Source organism: Cyprinodon tularosa, unplaced genomic scaffold, assembly GCF_016077235.1.
Source record: "Cyprinodon tularosa strain WSP-4 unplaced genomic scaffold, ASM1607723v1 ctg312, whole genome shotgun sequence".
Classification (NCBI taxonomy): Eukaryota; Metazoa; Chordata; class Actinopteri; order Cyprinodontiformes; family Cyprinodontidae; genus Cyprinodon; species Cyprinodon tularosa.
The window spans coordinates 685,165-708,274 of record NW_024039022.1 but is presented as its reverse complement, the minus strand read 5'-3'; the positions used below and the strand labels follow the sequence as shown (position 1 = coordinate 708,274).

At 38.2% G+C, this 23,110-nt stretch overlaps 1 protein-coding gene across 2 annotated transcripts in view; it reads left to right on the top strand.

Moving 5' to 3' along the window:
• plppr2b (phospholipid phosphatase related 2b) overlaps window positions 1-23,110 on the top strand; it is a 112,362-nt gene that overhangs the window by 14,274 nt on the left and 74,978 nt on the right. For both annotated transcript variants that reach the window (XM_038292415.1, XM_038292417.1), the window contains exon 3: window positions 22,555-22,743. In XM_038292415.1, the coding sequence (XP_038148343.1) occupies window positions 22,555-22,743 (189 nt within the window). The remainder of the gene's footprint in view (window positions 1-22,554; window positions 22,744-23,110) is intronic.

Sequence of the window (23,110 nt, the reverse complement as noted above, 5' to 3'; positions counted from 1 at the left end):
GTTCTGTCCTCAGCTTCATTTTCTTGTGATACATTTTTTCCCCTGCTCTTGACCCCGTCCTTCTGCTCACCCAACCTTGAGGTCAAGCCAAACCCAGGTGGGGAATTTCTTCTCATTTTGTCATCCTTCTGCACCCTCCAGGAGGCATCTGCTCTTGTTTGGGTATGTTCAGACGCAGCCAGAGGTGGGATGATGTGAATCTGGCTTGACTGTAATGACTGCATATGAACCATCGTGGAACTGCACGCATTGCGGCGGTTTAATAAAGGGCGTTTTAAAATAAAAATTTCCCCTCTTCATTGGTTTTCATACAGAGGCTCCTTGCTGTTGCATAGCTCCCCCCGGAGGGCAATCTATCCTTTGTTGTTACATTAGCATGTGATTATCTATGTCTTTTCTATTCAAATGCCCCATGTGATTCTCGTTCCTCTCCTACGATCTGAAGCTGATTCTTTTTCTCCTTTCCTCTTTATCAATACAGTCTGGCTGCTCACACTGTATCCTTCTTTATCTCTTTATCTGCTTGATAATAGTTTTCCTCAGTGTAACCTAAAGCCATTTCATCGGTTCTTTTATCTGAGGTCTAGTCTGTAGTATCTGACACTGATCATCCCTTTTCCCCGCTGTCCCTGACTGTCTGCATTATTTCTTTGATCAAAATTTGATTTTTTTTTTGCTCATTTAGGAGTATAAGCCTTAGCTTTACATATTAAACAAAAAAAAGCCATATGGGGAGCTGATAAATGCTCAGCTAACCTCCACCATTGATGTTCCTGCCAATTTTGAAAAGCCACACAAGTGGTTGGCCACGGCCTCACGGCAGCGCTTTTTCAGTAGACCCTCTTTAGAAAGGCATTTTGATATGACAGCCTCCTGACAGAGCTGAGTAGGAGGAGGTTTGCTCAGACGTTGCTGCGATCTGGGTCAGACGGACCAGCTGTGAAAATCTGCTCCACAGTCGGCACATGCAGTACATTGCTAAAGTATTGACACCCCTGGAGCTTTAACACATTTTTTTTTTTTACAAACACAAAGCATTAAATGTCTACGGAGGGGATTTATTTTTGCTTTTTGTGATTTCAAAAATGTATTCCAAAAAAAGAAGATAAAAAAATCTTGGGGTAAAAACTATTTGTATATCTCAGGTTGTTATCCTGTTGGAAAAGGTTTCTACCTCAGCCGAAACTCTTTGTCTCCACTTACAGGCTTTCTTCCAGTTTTTTTTATTTATCTTTTTCTAGTTTTCAGTTTTTTTAATCTTTAGTATGACTTTGCCAATGCTATGATGACATGGAGGGCAATCTGTTACTTTGTTGACATATCTAGCATTGTTAAAGGGATATTGTGTAATAATTTCTGCCAGAAATCACTGACTGCTTTTACATATGTGTCCATCCATCCTTTTTCTGTTACGCTTATCCCTGCTGGGGTAGTTAGAGGTGCTGGTGCCTATCTCCAGCTGTCAATGGCCGAGAGGCAGGGTACACCCTGGACAGGTCGCCGGTCTATGTGTCATTATGGGTTATTATTACCTCCACCAATATTCAGATACAGTTTCATAAGCAAAGAGTTTTATATTAGAATATACATGAGGCTGGTCAACCGTTCGGGAAGCGGCACGACAGTCAGGTATTTTAAAAGTACAGACGCTGGCGAGGGATAAAATAGTACTAATGTGGGAATGACAGTGCCTTTCCCCTTGCTTGCGGCTGTGAAGATCGTTTGGAGATGCTAACCCAACAGCTGAAAGTCTGTTCTACTGCAGCACAATATATAGGACCAAGAATAAGGCAGCAGCAACACAAGAAACGGTTTCACCATTCCCAAAAATGGAAAAAAAGAGAACTTCAACACAACGGAATCAGAAACAGAAAAAAAAGAGAATAAGAATAAGCCTTCTCCAGATGGAAGGCTCTAAGTGAGCTGTACTGCCTAAATAAGCCTAAAACTAACTTTTTCCATTTGGTTTAATCAGACATTGCTGCTCGTTACCATAGAAGGCAGAAAAGTCAATCCAGCAAACATATACAAATCTTTTTGATACAGAATTGTAGGTTTATGTAGGTTTAGTAGCTTTGAAAGCTGCTGTGAATGCTGGATTTTCATTACAGTAAATCCCAGTTTTAATAGAGTTAACATCACTTTGGATGTTATGTTAAATCTACCTTGTAAAGGCTTTTCGACTCATAATAATAATAAAAAAGATAGAACTTTATTGATCTTAAATTGGAGAAATCTATCTCTGCTGTGGGCTGCCATTTTGCGGTGCCCAGGGAAAACTGTGGGGTTAAGGTTCTTGCTCGAAAGTGAATGCGCAGGCTGTGGGGATCGAACCGGGCATTTGCAATCTTCTTTAGAGCACAAGTGCACTGCTCTAATCACTAACCACTAGGCCAACACTGTTACGAGGCAGCTACAGTTGCTGCAATATGGGGTTTAGGCATTGACGTACTAGAGTAAAGTGCTTGAGTGTATTACCTCAATTTCGCTTGTAAATGGCAGTAAATCATACACAATATCCCTTTAAAGAGTGATTACCTCAAAATGTTTGCTATTTTTCATTATCCCCCCTGTTTTTCTATAATGGTGTTTATATTTTAACTATAACTCCTGACAGTCTTCAATCTATGGTGTCTTCTAACTGTGCTTAGTTTTTCATAAGTGTATAGGCTATAATTTTTTGTCTGCATGTTGTGTGTGCACACTGAGACGAGTGTCCCAACAATGGTTCCATAAAAAGATTCTGTCGTGGCTTCTACCAAAATTCCAAAGGTCCATCTGGTGAAATCCTAATAACATACACTCAAGTACTCAACTAGGATTTTTTTTTGCCCCGAGAATGTGGTAATTTGAGAAAAATTGCGACAAGCAAAGAAAATTTCACCCTGCTTCCACATTTTAGGTTCAGCAGTTACAGGGTGGGATCATCTGTCTCAGTTGAAAGATATAGTAATCATTGTTCAATGATTACACTGTAACCACCTGGTCACAGCATGCAGCCTTGTGAGTGTGTATGCAGGCTTCCCAGCTTTACCACCGTCTGAACTGACGGTTCAGGCAAGCCCAGTTTCCTCCCCTTCAATCCTTTCTCATGCCTCGTTGGCTGCTTCCTCCCATGGCTTTGAGAACTCTGTAAAATAAACAGACTGCTGAGCATCAGACCAAATAATATTTCGGCTTTACAGCCTATGCTGTCTCCATTGATTCTCAGCACATCTGTTATCCCTCCGCTCTTTTAGTCAATCAAAATCTCCCTCTTCTTTGTAGTTTGACAATTTTAAGCACGTATTACTTTTCTGTCCCTTTTGATCCACAACTCATTTGCATATTATTTGCACATTAGTTCTATGGAAAAAAAATAATTTTTTTTCTAAATTTCTAATTTTAACAGGATTGATGCGTCTCTTTTTATGTTGCTCTGAATGGTTGACTCAGTATAGCTTTTAATAAGGCTGTTTTCCTTTTCCATCTTTGCAAAAAAAAAAAAAAAATTCAGTCTTTGCTTTCCAATAAACATCTAAATGTATTTAAGAGAGGCACTGGAATAAATAAGTGTGAAGAGTTGACGTTTGTTTATAAATGCAGAGGCCTTCAAAAACCTTTTGGCTAGTGTTCCTCACTGGCAAAAAAAATCAAACCATAAAAATCTAAGAATGTCACGACTCAGAACAGAAGGACCCAATATTTGAGGCAAGACAGGAAGTGAGATTACTCAAAAAGTGTTTGTTAAAAATGAACAGTCTGCGGATCTACTGTAGCAGCAAAATTCTGTAAAATGTGTAAAACTGAAAAAAATTCCAATCATTTCTCTTGTTTCTCTCTCATATACAGATTAAAGCTATATTATATAACTTTTCTTACAGCTGAAGTCTGTAAGTTTTTAAAAAGTCATATTGGCTAAAACTGTCCCTATGCCCAGACAGCAGTACATGTGATATGTAACCTGTGAAAAAAACTGCTTCAATTGGTACCGCATACTGCCTGTATTTCAATCTGGAAAGAATAATTCGGGACGAGTCAAAACAACCAATCACAGCCAGAGGAGCGTCTGATGGAGTGTCAATCACAGCTCACACACGCTGAATCCCGACCCCCCCCCCCCCCCCCCCTTCTGGTCGCATGCGGTAGCCGCGCAGATGCTGTGAGAGGGGTGGAGCTTGGAGGTGGGGCATGAGTGAAGCAGAGAGGGTGGGGGAGTGGAGTGAAACCTGTTTTTCTTCAAATTTTCAGTCGAAGTCTGCTCTCTTCTCAATGTTACAGACTGCAGCTTTAAATAAATCTATATCTGTCACCAAGTTGTGAAATATGTTATGAGACAGATAATTTGTTGAAAAAAATAGATTGATCTCCTTCACTGCATTTACCAATGAGACAGGTTATTGCTTGGATTTGAATCCAAGCATCCAATAAAAAGAAGGATCTTAAAGAAACTGATAATATTCTGATGATTAAAGTTATTTCCACAGTTGTGGTCTTGACCGGTCTTGAAATAAATTGCCGAGTCCTCAGCGCCCGAGACCGAGACAAGACCGAGACCAAATGCGGTCAAGTCCGAGACGAGACTGAGACCATTAAAAAATGGTCTCGAGACTGGTCTTGAGACCAAGACCGATCTCGAGTACTACAACACTGGTGTCTATCACAGGAAACTTTGCAGAAAGAAACACAGGTTAGTGACTACGTAATTCTAACTGATTAAGATTATGAATGTCAGTCACTAACCTAGTTTACTAGTACAGTCCGTGCCCAGAGAATGAGGAACGATCCAGCTGGTGGGCTGCCACCAAGATGTGGCAGGTGCTGGCCAGAGTGTCCCGGCTTTTGTTAGAACACCTAAGACCTTGTTTCTAATTTTGGCAGAATTTACAGTATCCCTTTGTATAATCCTGTCACATATAGATAAAGAAATGTACTATTGAATTTACCTTAAAATGCAAAAACCTTCATAACCAGGTGAAATCAACTTTTTAACTTGTTAAGTGTATTCAGCTGTTCCAGTATTCTCCTTTATTTGTCTCAGTCTCACCAACAAGTCTAACCAGCTTGTATGTTTACACTCTTATCATTTTTTAGCTGATTATATTTGTTTAAGCCAAACAAACAATGCTCAGTAAATCTTCAAGCCACCTGTTTTATTCAGTTTGAGCTTTTTAAACTATTTTAAACTAAATTTCACCTAAGTCTCTTTAATCTTGCTGAATTTCTGTTGTTCACTATTAAAAGCTACCAATTCCTAACAGGAAATGTGCTTTAGCTCAACAGGAGCTTTCTCCTTGACAGTTTTGGTTTTTATTTGCTTAACTAGAATTCTTCAAATGTATTATTTTTAAGCTCCACTGCCTGCTTAGCATCCATATTTTGAAAAGTAACTAACCAGTTTATTCTTATATCATTTCTTCCTGCTCTCAGCTCATTACTTATCAGACTCCATGAATAGCACCTGCCTTTTTCTCTGTCTTGCTGGGATCTATAAACACTCTGGGCGGATGCTGGAGACACTTGTTAGCCAGGCTGCTTTCCACCTCTGATCTTGTTTAAGAAAGAGCAACATAGAGATGGAAAACCCATATATATCTCTGTATTCTGCAATCTCCTTTTATACGCTCATATAAAAAAAAAAGAGTTCCTCCTTGCAACTCAGCTGCAAAGTCAAAGCCAAATGATCTCTGTGGAAATAAAATAGTTCTCACTGCAGTGAGTCTCTAACATAAAATAGACTTCACAGTATATAATCATCCCTGATTGTTGCTTCTTTCTAAGTGAATTGTGAATAGCGACATGTTAATGCAAGATTCTGAACTCCAATTTGAATCTTTCTGCAGGCTGTGCTGCATATTGTGAAAAATGTAGAAGGATTACGTCGCTGCTGCTGAGGTTTTGTGTGGTTAACTTTAAACCCTTTAGTGTAACTAATAACTATTTGCGTACCAGCTCCGGAGAGGGTTCTCAGACCGGGTAAAGATGCCCTTTCACATTTAGAAACTTATCTTTATGCTTGGTTATCTTTATCCATCACATACATCCACAACCTTATCCATCCTCACATTAGCAGCATTACACAGACGTCTTTAACCCCTTGAACCCTACATGACCTCGTAATTTTACCAAACCCCCAGTATTGATGTAAAAAACATATTTGGCACAGTTTGGTGACATTTATGGATAAATGTGCCAAAATGGCCTCTCCGCCTAAGAAATTTCTCACTAATACCATTCTAAAATAAATATGATTCATCTGATTGAGTCCACATTTTGTATATTTTTACACAACATTTAGATTTGAAAGTCTGTACTACTTTTTTGTGCTATAAATAATATTTTGGTAGTGTTTTGCAATGTTTATTTCAAAGAAAATTTTGGCGAGGTTCAAAAAATGCAAAATATTTTGTATTTTGTCCCTAATATTTCAGGCAGGGTCAAAGCTACAATGGTGCTGACACCAGAAAACCATTCTATGACATCTTACCTTTACAGACGTACCAAAAGTTTCTTCTTAAATCTAATAGCTTTGAGGCTATAAGTTATTTACTTTTGTGTGTTTTTGTCAGGCAGAAATTTATTTATACCCCCTTAGGGTGTAAGAGGTTAACAGAACTGGATATCGGTGAGAGAACATTGATCATTGTAGAAGACAACTGCACAAACAGCCCCCTACTGTATAATGTAAGACAGAATCAAAATGAGGAGAAACCCCATGAGATGATGCAAATTTCCTACCTGGTTGAACGTTTTTATACATGATCTTCTGCTGACAGATGTCCTTCTCTCCCATAGGATTGTACCTAAATAGAATAAGTTGGTACGCCACTATACAAGTTTAAAAACTTTGTTATTGTGGTTACATTTGTGGACATTTTTTGTCTAAATATGCATTTCTGATATCTTCTACATTTCTTTCTAGTCAAAATTAAAATTTCAGACCTGACAATGACTTTCTTCATATCTAAAATAAACATTCTGGATTTCAAAAAATGAAATGATTTTATCTTAATAATCCTGTTGTTACTGATTATTTGGATTAGGAAGAAATTTATTCCAGATATTAGTAAACATTTCTAGCTATCTGAAACTTAATTCTTACAAGTAAAATTGTGTTGTTTTACTTTCTGAAATTCAGTTTCTGCTACCAAAAATGTATGTTACTTGGACCAGAAATAATCCTATTTTAGTGATCTAAAATTTTAACAACAGAGGGGAGAGTGCTCTTAATAAATGTCAAATTGGCCTGCCATACTGTAACAGACTACATATAAATGTATGCATTAACTCAAGCAGCAATCTTCTCACGACTTTCAAATGCTGTTTACTCATTCTATGTATTTTAATATATTTTATCAGCTCATGTGGTCCTGTTATGTTTTTAACAGATAAAAATAAAACACAAAGCACACAGAATTTATATCTAATGAGCCAAGGAGGCACCATCATTTAATTAGAAAACCTGTTTGCAACTAATGTAGAGACCAGGTTATACCATTGACTATATGTCCCTTTAAAGGAGATAGTAGAAATGAATGCAGGGTGGTTGAAGGGAGACAAGGAGTGAGGCAGATGATGTTAGTAGAGAGGCCAGTTGTGGATCATATAGAATTGACCCGAGGGCCCTGGCTGTAAAACAATTGAGAGACATTGGGTGAAATGCTGAGTCAGCTGAATGAGGTTAAAGAAAAAGCACCCATAGATCAGCTGCGGGTATAATAGTCGGCCTCAGCAGATGGCCGCTCACACTGAGCCTGGTTTTGCTGGAGGTTTCATCCCGTTAAAAGGGAGTTTTTCCTCTCCACTGTCGCTACAAGCATGCTTAGTGTGAGGAATTGTATTTGAGTCAATAAGTCAATGCAATCAACTGGTTTTCCTTGGATAGAAAACTGAATCAATTTGACTCTATGATCTGGTTGAACTGTAAAGTGCCTTGAGATGACATGTGTTGTGAATTTGGCGCTATAGAAATAAACTGAATTTAATTGAATTGAGTAACTGGTAGAGATTCAGCTGGGTCTAGGCCTTGTCAAATATTCAGGTAACACTCAAAAATATGATCTTTTTCTGATCAGGAAAAGCAACATACATTATTCTGAGGTTATGATACAGTAATTCCAGATGTGTTTGTTGTTCATTCAGTCTGTGAGAGAGAAAAGGACTTTAGTATAAGTCTTTCAGTAGATACCAGGAATAATGAATGACTTATAGTAGAGTTTGGAACTTCAAATGTCTGTATGTTAAGGTATATGTTGGATTTGAAGGTTTTGGATTCATAGAGTTAAAAAAAGAGCCTTGATTTTCTAGGTAGTCCCCACATGTTGTTTAATAATAATAGCAGCCAAACCAACAGCACTAGTCACACTAGTTTGAAATACCAGTCTTTTTATTTCAATGATACTCTAATCCACTTTTTTTAAATTGCTCATTTAACAACATAAAAAGTTTCCAATGTGCTGTACATAACAAATTATAAACAACAACACAATACATAAACACAATACAACAATAAATAAACTAAAAAGGACACAGAGGACCATACAACTACACGTTGTTAAGGGCCTAAGAGTAAAAGTGGGTCTTAAGACGAGACTTAAAACACTCCACTGTAGAGGCAGTATGTATATGAAGTGGCAAAGTATTTTAAAGTCTGGGGCAAACTACAGAAAAGGCTCTCTCCCCTCTGATTTTAATCCTCCTCTTAGGCACTATTAACTGAAGATGACCCCCAGAGCAGGTGCCGGAGAATGAATCTGGAGGAGGTCAGTGATGTATTGAGGAGCCACCCCATTCAGGGCTCTAAACACAAACAATAAAATCTTAAAATCAATTTTAAAATGAACAGGGAGCCAGTGCAAAGATGCAAGAACCGTGTTGATGTTTTCTGGTCCCTGTTAAAAGACGAGCCGCTGCATTTTGGACCAACTGCAGACGGGAGAGAGCTCGGTGGCTAATGCCTGAATAAAGTGCGTTACAGTAGTCCAGACGGCTAGAAATAAAAGAGTGTAAAACCTGCTCAAAGAGGTTAAAAGATAAAAACGGTTTTACCTTAGATAAAAGAAGGAGATGATAAAAACATGATTTTCAAACGCTATTTATTTGTTCGTTCAGTTTCAAATATAATTCTAAAAAATTGATGGGAATATAATGATTTTACAATTCCATTTTGCATGTTTTAATCTGCAGCAAACAGATATTCATTACCACACCAACCTTGAAAACGTCAAGAGTTTCTACAATTTAAAGGTATAGAGAAAAGAGAGATTAGAAATGATCCACAAAATCATGTTGGGGCATTACTAATTGCGGATAAATGTCTTTGGAAGAATAAAATCAACAAGTGAAGGAGTTAAGGTTGTAAAACCGATTGAGTAAATGGGAATAAAAGGAGGCAGAGGTGAAAAGAAGGAAGGGAGGTTGTGCAGTGCTCTCAAGATAAGTGTCCTCTTTGATCACCCTCCTTGCCATCATTGTCTCTTTTGTATATTGCTTTTCTTCCTCCCTCTCAGTCTCTCATATATCTTTATTTGTTCCTCTGGACCCACTCCTGATGTTTTTCCACACCCTTAGATTTATTTCCCAGAGGTACACTCAGCTTTGCTCTGCTGCTTTTTGTGATCAGTTAATGTCTCTTTAACGGTTTTAACTGCCTTTTATTTTCCTCTACTTCCCCCTTACTGCCTCCCAGTCATATTTCAAGCCTTACCTCTCCCTGTGGTTCATTGCTCTCAGTCTCATCTACTTTTCTTGCTCAGGTATGTTGAGCATAACCCACTGCCACTAGGGGGCAGTAAAGCCTCTATATTGATACTCACCAATGTTCACTCTAACATTGTTTGCCTCAGAAATCTCATGTGGATTATTTTAATGAATTTGAGGTAATTTAATGATTTGGATGCTCAGTATTAAACAGCTTTTCCCTCCCATATGATGGTATGCATTTAAAAATCATCAAACCTTCACTGTCTAATCCTATTTCCTGTAAACACGTCTCAAATATTCAGATGCTCTATTTTCACCAGCTTTAAATTACATGGGCTCAGCTGGAAGCCAAATTTAAGTTCTAGCAAAGAGATGCTGCCTCACCTCTGTTTCATTTTAGAACGGGTTTTGTGTTAAAGCAGAAGCCAGGGAGTGACTGTAAAAAACTTGTGAAACCAGCCCTTTTGTTAAAACCAGTATTTTAATTTCACTGTACTTTAGCTTTAGGCGTATTCATCCTGATCCCTACAAAATATTTTCTAATATAAGCAAAGATAAAGGTTGCTTCAAGTCATAACTGGTCAAAGTGGAAACAAGCTTTAGCAAGATCAAAACCAAAGATGTTAACAACAACATCAAAGGCTCCACTGGCTAAATACATCCCATAGGGAATATAAGCTATACTAAGGGTGGTTTTTCCTTGAGTGTCCAGGGAATACTCCTTCTTGCCATTTTCCACACCAAACATCTTTGGTGTGGAAAATGGTTTAGCCGATGCTAAACACGTTGGAGTCTAGCTTGTTTAGGGTCGGCTGTATTCTTGCCTACCAATCATAGTAACTTTTCATCTCCAATGCTGCTGCATGCATACTCTGTGTGAGGGATTGCAGTTAAGATAAAATGCAAGCAATATATCCAGTGTCAACACAATATCATCCAGCAGGACAGGCAAAGTCCATGACTCAATTCAATCAGCTTGTTTTCCTTAGAAATGGTTTACCACTATGGCCATACCATATTTAACACTTAAATGGCATTCTGTGTATTAAATCTACACATATCCAATATTTTTTTAGAGTCATTGTAAAACAATTACACACGTTGATAATGAAGATTATTTTAAGTTAATTATGGATATCATGATGAGGACGATCGGTGATGGTGATTGTAATGAGGATGATGGCGGTGGTGGTAGTGATCATGATGATGAAGATGATGAGGATGATTGATGATGGTGGTGATGATTATGATGATGAAGATGATGAGGATGATTGATGATGGTGGTGATGATTATGATGATGAGGATGATTGATGATGGTGGTGATGATTATGATAATGAAGATGATGAGGATGATTGATGATGATGGTGATGATTATGATGATGAAGATGAAGATGATGAGGATGATTGATGATGGTGGTGATGATTATGATGATGAAGATGATGAGGATGATTGATGATGGTGGTGATGATTATGATAATGAAGATGATGAGGATGATTGATGATGATGGTGATGATTATGATGATGAAGATGAAGATGATGAGGATGATTGATGATGGTGGTGATGATTATGATGATGAAGATGAAGATGATGACGATGATTGATGATGGTGGTGATGATGATAATGAGGATTATTTATGATGTTGGTGGTGGTGAATATGATGGTGATTAGTACAATGATGATGATGACGAAGAGGATGATTATAATAAGGGGGTGATGAGGATGATTGATGGTGACGATGATGATGGTGATGATCATGATGATGTTTGATGATGGTGGTAATGATTATGATGATGAAGATGATGAGGATGATTGATGATGGTGGTGATGATTATGATGATGATTATGATGATGAGGATGATTGATGATGGTGGTGATGATGATAATGTGCTGGTGGTGATCATGGTGATGAGGATAATGATGGTGGTGATGATGACAATGATGATGAAGTTGATGAGGATGATTGATGATGGTGGTGGTGATGATGAATAGGATGATGATTATGATGATAGCGATCATGATGATGAAAATAATTTGGATGATGAGGATTATTGATGATGTTGGTGGTGAATATGATGATGATGAGTACGATAATGATGGTGATAATAAGGGGGTGATAAGGATGATTGATGGTGACGATGATGATGGTGATGAAGATGATGAGGATGATTGATGATGATGATGGTGGTGATCATGATGATGAAGATAATTGGGATGATGAGGATTATTTATGATGTTGGTGGTGGTGAATATGATGATGATTAGTACGATGATGATGATGAGGAAGAGGATGATGATAATAAGGAGGTGATGAGGATGATTGATGGTGACGATGATGATGGTGATGATCATGATGATGAAGATGATTTTTGATGATGGAGGTGATGATTATGATGATGAAGAGGATGAGGATGATTGATGATGGTGGTGATGATTATGATGATGAAGATGATGTTTGATGATGGTGATGATGATTATGGTGATGAAGATGATGAGGATGATTGATGATGGTGGTGATGATTATGATGATGATTATGATGATGACGATGATTGCTGATGGTGGTGGTGATGATGAATAGGACAATGATTATGATGATAGCGATCATGATGATGAAAATTATTTGGATAATGAGGATTATTGATGATGGAGGTGATGATTATGATGATGAAGAGGATGAGGATGATTGATGATGGTGGTGATGATTATGATGATGAAGATTATGTTTGATGATGGTGATGATGATTATGGTGATGAAGATGATGAGGATGATTGATGATGGTGGTGATGATTATGATGATGATTATGATGATGACGATGATTGATGATGGTGGTGATGATGATAATGTGCTGCTGGTGATCATGGTGATGAGGATAATGATGGAGGTGATGTTGACAATGATGATGAAGTTGATGAGGATGATTGATGATGGTGGTGGTGATGATGAATAGGACGATGATTATGATGATTGCGATCATGATGATGAAAATAATTTGGATGATGAGGATTATTGATGATGTTGGTGGTGAATATGATGATGATGATGAGTAATAAATGATGGTGATAATAAGGGGGTGATAAGGATGATTGATTTTGACGATGATGATGGTGATGAAGATGATGAGGATGATTGATGATGATGATGATGGTGGTGATCATGATGATGAAGATAATTGGGATGATGAGGATTATTTATGATGTTGGTGGTGGTGAATATGATGATGATTAGTACGATGATGATGATGAGGAAGAGGATGATGATAATAAGGGGGTGATGAGGTTGATCGATGGTGACGATGATGATGGTGATGATCATGATGATGAAGATGATGAGGATGATAGATGATGTTAGTGGTGGTGATGACGGCAATGCTGATTATGGCGATTAGGATGATGATGGTGGTGATGATGATGACAACAATGATGGTTGTGGTGGTGATGATGATAATGATGGTGGAAATGGTGATAATAATGATAATACTCCACTTTACTTATTTATTTTTTTATGATTGGCTACTTGTATTTTATAATTGTGTGAAGTACTTTGGTCCTGTTAGGTGTTGAAAGTGCTTTAAAAATAAATTTGGTAATGTGACGGTGATGAGGATAATAATGATAAGGATGATGACGTGATGATGAGGATGAAGAGGATGGTGATGATGATGAAGATGGGTGATGATGAGGATGATGGTGGTGAGGATGTGATGGTTGTGGTGATAACGAGGATGATGAAAATGATGACAATAATGATGGTGGTGGTGGTGATGATGGTGATGATGACAGTGGTGGGGTTATTTGGATTAATATCTAAATATTCAGAGAAACCAAAAGTCCTCTTTTGGATGAGATTTAACCATCATACTGTTAAATTTGTTATATATATTTTACAGTTTTACATTAAAAGTAAAGAAACAGAAAAACATACACACAATTTACACCTTTACTGTTTCAAATAGTTTAATTTCATTTAATAAATTTAACATGAGGGGCAGCCATGTTTTCTTATTTAGGATGGCATTAATGGGAAAATGAAGCTGTTTTATTATCATGTTTTGAATTCGATATTGCCTACCAAATAGCTTTCTGAACTCCAAAACTATAAAAATAGGTGTGTTTTATCTAAGAGTTTCTTATTAGATATTATAGTAAAAGTTACAAAAATCTTCTTCATGCTTAGATAAAAAAAAAAAAAAGGTATTTTACTGGGTTTTTAATCTTCTAATGAAAGTAAAAGTGGAATAATCGGTCTTCAGGATTCAATGCTTTATCATAAACACTCCAGGAAATCAAAGCAGTCTCAGTCCGGTACATCCTGACATTTATGGCACACCACCAGGGTGCTGTCAAACCAACACCAGCCTCTGTCCACACATTCTCACCCTCCGTAAACATGTTTGACTCCATCAATTGACTTCTCTGCCATCTGGCTGCTCCCCACGGCCCAAAGGTGGACATGCACCATTTACTGTATGCACATACTCACAATTTGGCCTCAGGAGATGTAAGTGATGCCCAATTCATTTTGGCCTGCTTTTCGTCTTCCCATAATCCTCTATTATTTTGACATCTTTATTTACTTCATCTTCATTCTATAGATTTCTTTGAGCTTGGGATTTTACTCGATTTTTGTGACGTTATTTATTCCTTTTTCTGTTTTATAACTTCAGAGCTTAGTAGGCTTTAAGTCTGTAACAAGCTGCTGTGTCATTGCTTTTCATTTACTGGGTCAGCCAATAGTCTTAGTCATTCCATATAGTGATGTTCAACCCTACAGCTTAATATGCCCTGTGACTGTATAATGTAACCTAAAATTGAATTTCATCCAATTTTACTCAGACTTCCAAGAACCTCAGGCAGTGAAATGAAAAGGCCAAATTTTGTGTAACAGCTAAATTGCAGCATCTCTTATGCATTCTTGTTAAAGCTCCCCTTAGTTATTGGATTTAGGAAATATGCAAGTGAGAGTCAATAAAAATCCTGCAAGCCGAGAAATCAGTTGGCCACTGATCTGTTATTTATTCACACATCCTCAGCAATCAGAGACCCCCCTGTATTTATTATACAGGTAATCATCCATTAACATGATAATGAATCCAATCAAACAGCACCAGGCATGTGGAAATGTCTGTCATTATTGATTATTATGTGCTTATAAACTGACTGGTAGGAGAAATAAAATCAAAATGGTAGCCTATTTAAATGGATGTTGAGCTCTTCTAAAAAAAATCAATATGGCAGACAAGATGGTTTTCTCCCAGTCAAACTTATGATGGTAACAGTTAATGGAAAGGTAAACTAGTAGATGTAATACTCGATGTGCTCTGAATTAAATTTTGTAGAGCAGGGACAAAAAAAACAAAAAAACAAGACACACTTCTCACACCAGGGGGTCTCTTTACAACAAAAAAATAAAATTATGATTATAAAAAAAAAAAAAAAGGATTAATCAGGATTGAGCCAACTTAGTATTTCCACGTTAAAAACAAATTAAATTCAGTTTAGTTCATTTATATAGCTCCAATTCATAACACATCATCTTAAAGCACTTAAAAGAGAGAATTCAACCAGATCATCCAGTCAAATTGATTCAAAGTTTTCTATCTAAGGAAAACTAGCTGATTGTATCGACTCATTGACTCAAAGGCAATCCCTCACACCAAGCATGCTTGTAGCGACAGTGGAGAGGCCATCTGCAGAGGCCGAATGGGGTTCAAGGAGACAGAAGCAGACATACAGAAAATCCCTTTGAATGATGCAAAGACTTGCGATACAAATCTACATTATTTAGGAACTACACACAGACTGATGCTTTAGTAGTGCTCACTATGCTAAAATCACTAATGGCTACAATATGAAGCTAAAGCAAGTTTATGGAAACTGAAAGAAAGGCGGAGAAGTTAAAGACTTCTGGTCTGGCTCTATGTGTTTTCTATGTTTTTTTGTTTTTTTAAACCATCAACCTTTTTGACATTTTAATAATTTATTAAGCTCCAGCCTCTTCTGACTCAGAAACCAAGCAAGCTCTCTGGCACTATTATAAAATCAGCCTTGCAAATGCACTGAAAGTCTAGGTTTCCTCAACAAACCCACAGCTGGATATAATGGATTTAAAATAACAACTATTCATGTGTTGCATTTCTTAACTATTTCTAATGTTTGAGAAAAGACTGGCCAAACATGCTAAAACAGGGAGTATACAAACATTACATTGCATATCTACTTAAGTAAGTATATTTCAAATCAATTCAAACACTTGTCCTGACATGAAAGATAAATAATAAGAAATAGCCGTTTGGAACCGATTTGACCAGGTGAAGTTAAAAATGAAGAGCACCTAAAAGAAATCAGAGGCAGTGCATGAGCTCTCTTTTTGCTATGGGCATTTGGTAGAAATGGAGGCACCTGTGACAAACACTCTCAGAAAAAAACAGATTTGACTATATTTTAAGTTTTCTCTCGCTAGTTAGAAATTCAAGGAAGTTTTTGCATACAATGAGGACACACATAATGGTGTTGATCTTCTTGCAATCTGTTTGCTTTTGCAAAGGGCTTTCATTTATGTAAATTAATATTCCAAGGAGACTGCAGCAGCACCCTAATGCTAATTAGAAAATCATCAATTTGAAGTCTCTTGACCTTCAGGGGTATTTAGAAAAACTTTCAGTAGCTGCAGAGTGACGGGGTAAGAAAAGCACCAAATGACATTTAAGCTTGCTATGAGTTTAGTAAAACAGCAATAAAAATATACTGTTTTTCAAAGTTATTTCCAAGTACCATATCGCAGTTTAGTTTCATACCTGCAATGAAGTTTAGCTCTAACAAATACATAGTTGTTGTTTTTTAGAGATGTACCTGTCATGGCCTTGGTTCTGTTGTGCTTTACTTTGCTCCTTGTTTTCTAGTTTTATTTATTTAATTCCTATTTTGTTGTAGTTTCTAGATTTATGTTCTCAGGTTTTTCTGTTGTTGTCCTCTTTTGCCCTCTTGTGTGTGTTCCTTTCCCCTTGGCTCCCTCGTTGTCTCCTCTCACACCTGCTCCTTGTCAGCTTGTTAACCCTGCATTTGTCTCAGTCAGCTACATATACTCTCCCTCTGCTGTCACTCTTTGTTGGTTCCTTGACATTGCCGTCTTCCCATGCTGTTGTCTACCTACCTTGTCTCTCCCTGGCTCCTCGTGTTTGGTTTCCGTAGTTCTGGTTTGATTTACTTTATTAATTGGATTTTTGGATTTCTGCCTTTGTTTTCTGTTTTTCATCATTAAAACGGTAAGAAATCTCCTCAGCCTCTCCGCCTCTGCATCTGGGTCCTCAAACCTCAACCAAACCCTGACAGTACCAAAATAATTTCTGTTTGTCATCTGTCCTCAGCTATAACACCTTCCACAATCAAGACTGCTGCTACATTTAAAGTTAAAAGTATGCAGTGTGCGCAATGACGGGAAAAAAGTTCTGATATTCAGTTACATGATAAAATCTTCCAGGTCTGTTAAGAGTAACTTAGAGCATTTGCAAACAGATAATATTTTCATTCTATGTCCAGTTTTTTCGTGCTGTATATTTATCTGATTGAGAAGTTATTATACCGACTCATGACAAAAACCTTATATAACAAGTAGACATAAGCCTCTCAGGAGAATTTCAGTACTTGTCTTCAAATATTTAACTTCAATGGGTGTTTGTAGATGCTCTATCTTTCTCGTCCTCCCACCTCTCCTCACTTCCCTCCCTCAAGCCTTCTGTAGCTTGGGCAGAGCAGAGAACTGCATGATGGAAAGGAACATTCACCACAGCAAGCCTGTGCCTGACTTCCTCATGAGACATGGGAATGCACCCACATACCAACAGATATCCTCAAATTCGGTGCACATGGAAACACACCCACACAATCAAATGCAAAAACACAAACAAGTCTCTATGAGATGAAAGAAAAGATGCGAGAAACAAAGGAATTTGCTGCACAATGGAGCCGAGGGTTTATGGATCGTGACTAGCTATACTGTGCTTGGAGCATGAAGCTAGCTGTATTGTGAGCCTTAGATAAGGTCATTATGTAAAACTAAGTCTCAAGTGGAAGCATTTGTCAAGAACCCAGAGTATGAGATTATCGGCTTCTGTCTGTCTGTCCACCTGTCCAACCATCTGTCTGTCTGTCACAGTTCTCTTATGTTACACCATAATTATGCTCAGTTTACACTGATGAAGCTTCAGCTCACAGGATGATGAATCTCTAGCATCCATATGATTAACTCTAAAGCAGGGGTTTTGAGACTCGGCCCTGGGGACCCGCATAGTTACACATTTTCCTAGGTGCTCTGTGCGGAAATTCTGTCTGCACAGAGTCGGCGCGGAGGGACGTAGAAGCCCAAAATGATGTAATTGGGCCGTGTGGACCTCGCGGATGCATCAAGCATTAACTAAGCTGTAGAAAAACAGTACTACACTAAAAATAGATCAACTTCAACATCCATAATCTAAGATGTTAGGCAGCTAGGCAGCAGCCTAATTGGCATATCTCTCCAAGATAGAGTCACAGCCAAACAGGAACAAACCAGATTAAGCTACTATGATGAGAAAAAGGCGAAAGAGCATAGATTAAGAGGTTGGACTTGAAACGGGGGAATTGAGATAGAATGAAGAAGGATAAAAAGGGGTCCCTCTGTCACCCAGCAGTCTATGCCTATAGCAGCATAGCTATAGAGATAGCTCAGAATAACCTGAGCTACTCTTACTATAATCTTTATCAAAAAGGAAAGTTTTAAGCTTAATTGTAGGCAGGGTGTCTGCCTCACAGACTAAAACTGCTAGTTGGTTCCATAGAAGAGCAAGCAGCCTAATAACTAAAAGATCTGCCTCCCAATTCTGCTTTAAGAAATCCTAAAAACCACAAGTAAACCTGCAGACTGAGACCAAGGTGCTCTGTTAGGAACATGAGGAACAACCAGATCCCTGATATAAGATGGAGCTTGGCCATTTAAGGCTTTATGTGTGAGAAAGAAAATTTTAAACATTGCGTCTGCATGCCTGAGTTTAATAAATGGATGATTAGCAGGCGCCTTGCAGCCCATTGCGGCTGCTGAGGGGTGGCTGTAATCATTTGATGCTGGTGTGCTGGTGCAGACACACATCTAAAACATGCAGGACAGAGTTTGAAAACCACTGTTCTAAAGTACTTTTTGTACACACTCAATCTCAGTGTACTTGCACTATACAGAACAAAGAAGTATCAGTAGATACACTAAGTCACTTAATGCACTTTACTGCCTTTTATTTAGGAAAACACAATATTTTTAGATAAATCAACTGGCATGTTAAGAAACAGTGTAACAGCAGTTTAAGGTAGATGTATCCAACCTTAAGACAGCAAATGCAAGAAAATAACTACCTACCAAGTCTGACCCTTACCTGAAGTCAGATAAATAATTAAAAGGTTTCAGATAGCTACAACTTAATCAAGCAAGCCTAGAGCAGAATTCAACTTTATCTTGTTACCAAGCACATCACGGGCAGGACGACGGAGGTCCTCTTTTAGAATTACATTAAAAGTCTACTGTAACCAATGTTTGGAAGACACAAATTCAAATAAATTATGTTAAATCAATCTTCATTATGACGTAACAATGTTTGTGGTTAAATTCGGAATGAAAAAGACTTAAATCTGTGAGTTTTTTTTATTAAAAAAAACACTGCTGCAAGCTGCTGCAATTAAACCCATGTTCTCTGTCTGACATACAACATAGTGAAAATAAATACATACTTTATTTCATGTGCATATGCAAGATAAAACTGTCATTCAGACATTTTGATCTTAAGTTTCTGCTTGTTCATTTGGACATGAGAGAAGGAAATGCTTTAATTAAAAAACATGTCCCAGACTTTGTCAGCAAGCTTTAAGCATCCATCCATTTTCCGTCGCGCTTATCCCTGCTGGGGTCGCAAGGGATGCTGGTGCCTACTGTATCTCCAGCTGTCTACAAGCCATAGGTAGGGTCCACCCTGGACAGGTCGCCTGTCTATCACAGGGCAACACAGAGACAAACAGCCATTCACACACACTCACACCTAAGGAGAATTTAGAGAAGCCAATTAACCTAACAGTCATGTTTTTGGACTATGGGAGGAAGCCGGAGTACCCGGAGAAAACCCACGTATGCTCACGGAGAACATGCAAACTTCATGATTCATGAGCAGCCCTGGACTCTTAAGTATTATTATTTTAATTTCTTGCGGTTCTTAATCACTTGCTTTGCTTTGAAGAAAAAGGAGGCTGTTCTTAGAAACCTTCCATTGACTTATGCAGGTAGCTTCAGTATTAGAGAAAAACTATTACAGAACTACAGTATTTTCACGACTATAAGGCGCATATAAACGTCTTTTTTTCCCTCAAAATGTGCGGCGCGCCCTATAGTGCGGTGCGCCCTATGTGTGTTGTTACTGCGGACGTTGTTGAGACCACCATGAGAACGTTAAAGGGGGAAGTGTGGAAGTCGTTATTAAGGCAAATGAAAGGGCTGGATGGATGAGGAGATGATGAAAGAGTGGCTGAGGGAGGTGTATGTAAGGAGACCAGGTGTTTTTTCCACGCATCACCATTGCTGTTAATCTGTGACTCCATGCGTGCCCATCTCACAGCCGATGTGGAAAACAAGGTGACACAAATGAACGCTGTGCTCGCTGTTATTCCGGGAGATCTGACAAAGGAACTTCAACCGCTCGACATCGGTGTGAAGCGGCCATTCAAAGTAAGGCTGCGAGCGGCGTGGGAGCGATGGATGACCGACGGAGACCACAGTTTCAGGAAAAGTGGTAGGCAGCGCCGGGCAAGTTACGCCACAGTTTGCGGATGGATTGTAGATGCTTGGACTAACGTGTCTGCTGGCACTGTTGTTCAAGCTTTCGCAAAAGCCGGCATTATTTCTGAGGAGCCGCGCGGCACGGAAAGTAACTCTGACAGCGAAGAAGGGGAAATTGGGATGTCTGATTTAGCGCAGCTGTTTAATTCTGAAACAGAGGATGATGACTTTGATGGGGTTGATTAATACTTTGTAATAAATACATGAATAAAGCACAAACACACTCAGTTTTGCTCACGCTCAACTAAACTCAACTTTATTGTCAAATGCACTACATGGTAAACATACAACACAGATGAAATTTCAGTCCTCTCAACCCCACGGTGCATAATAAAATATAAAAAATGTATGTCCTGGAAGTAATATATTAGAATAAGTATTAGACAACATGGAAATCCATGTCACACATTCTGTGGGGAATGGTTGATAAATTAAAATTGTTTCTAGCCACTAAATATATCAACACCAGCTGGTTATACCCTGGTTTTTACAGTATGCACATAGTTTCGTGAATCAGATATGGAAACTGTTGTATGATTCTTATATATATATATATATATATATATATATATATATATATATATATATATATATATATATATATATATATATATATATATATATATACATATACATCATTATCTGAACGCACACATTTTGCTTTTGAATTCAGGTATAACTAGTATAAGTATAGCCATTTAGATTCTTTACACCTGTCCGTTCATATTGTCCAAATTCTCAGTCCCAGGATTTAAAGCCATATTTTAAGTCTATTAAATTCAACTTAACACATCTGCATAAATAATGATTTAGTTACTTTCCTCAGGAGCCTTTTTTGTATTAGAGACTGACTGTTATGGTGTTTTGTTAAATTGGAAATTATTTATCAAATATTTTAGCTTTGATTATTGTGTTTAATGTGTTGTGTGGCCACAGTTCAACATACACTGGCTGCTATTTTGGAGCAACCAAGAGCCATCAAACAGCTGAAACAGCAAAGACTTATGTCCCTGCAGTTTTAACCAAGCACAGTCCTCCCTCAGAAGCCCCCTCCAGTTTTTCTCCTGACAAATTTGTGCTTCAAGTAGAAAGGAAGCTCATCAAGTAGCTATTTAGGCTGCAGATGAAAATTAAACCAATGAATAGCTTTTAGGTTTTATTTTGCCTGAACCTTTTTTTTCAATATAATATTGTTTTAGTTTACTGTCAAGGGCTTTTTTTTTTTAAAGAATCTATAGATTCTAGATATAGAATGTATAGATAATCAGGTTGTACTTTTTTATATATGAAAACTTTTTTTATATGCTGTTTAGAGTACGATATTTATTTATTGTGGTGTGCAGAAATGTAAGCTGCTTTCTTGGTTTCTGTTTTTATCGTCCCGTTTCTCTCTCCTTTTAGACGTGCATTCTGTTGTGAATTGTTAATGAAGGATTGCGATTGAATTTAAATAGTTATTGAGGTCATACTGCCAGCTTCATGCTTTCTGCTGTTCATGCAGCTGCAGTGTTAGAAATGTCAGAACAGCAGTATATTAAGTTATGCAGAGATCCACACATGCATATGTAATTCTTCTTGTCTTATTCCTTCTGTTAATCTCCCCCCCTTTCCCTCCACTCACCCATCTGTTTCTCCCCCTCATTCTTTCTCAGTCCCTCTTTTTGCTTCAGCATAAAGCTTTATTTCTTCTTTTTTTTTTTTTTACAATCAGGCTTGGTTTGTTTCCCTCCCCTCCTACTCTGAACACTGACACTGCTAAAGGGATCGCTCACTCCGCCGCTCTGCTATCTTTCCTTCTTTCCTGCCTCTATCTCTACTTCCCTCCCTCTCAATCTCTTTTTTCACTCTCCCGCCTCGCACAAATGCCTTAGTTTACACATTACGGAGGCATCTGTCATTTTGCTCTGTGAAGGGAAAATATTTTTTACTTTTTTTCTCTTGTTTTTTTGGTTCCTTTTTTTTTGGGGCTGCCTTTTTCTTTACCCCAATCCTTACCCTGCTACCAATATGTTTTATTTCCAGCTGGTGATCATGGCAGGGACCGTTCTGTTGGCGTATTACTTTGAGTACACGGACACGTTCCCAGTGCACATCCAGGGCTTCTTCTGTTTCGACAAAACCTACTCAAAGCCATACCCCGGACCAGAGGACAACAGTAGGGCGCCGCCGGTCCTGGTGTACTCCCTCGTCACCGCCATCCCCACTGTGACGGTGAGTTTTGTCAGCCACTTGTTTAAGGGATGATTGCAAATTATCCTCCACAGGTGCTCATCATGCACATGCAGAGAAATCTCAGTGTACCATTAACAAATGAGATGATTTCCTGCCTTAATGCAATAGTTTCAGCTCATCTGCACGTGGTGGAAAGAGTGTCAGGGGGTGTGTGTAGGTGTGCATCCTCGTGGTGCTGAAAGCTGTTTGTGGCAATGCGTTCTCGGGCATAACCATGGCAACGGGCACTATATTTGTCCTCCGTAAGAGCAACCAGACACAGCTATATTGTGCAGAGACTCTATTCCTGTTTCAAACAGCGGGCCAAAGGAACCAAAGCCATCATCTGTTTTTTATATAGCAATTC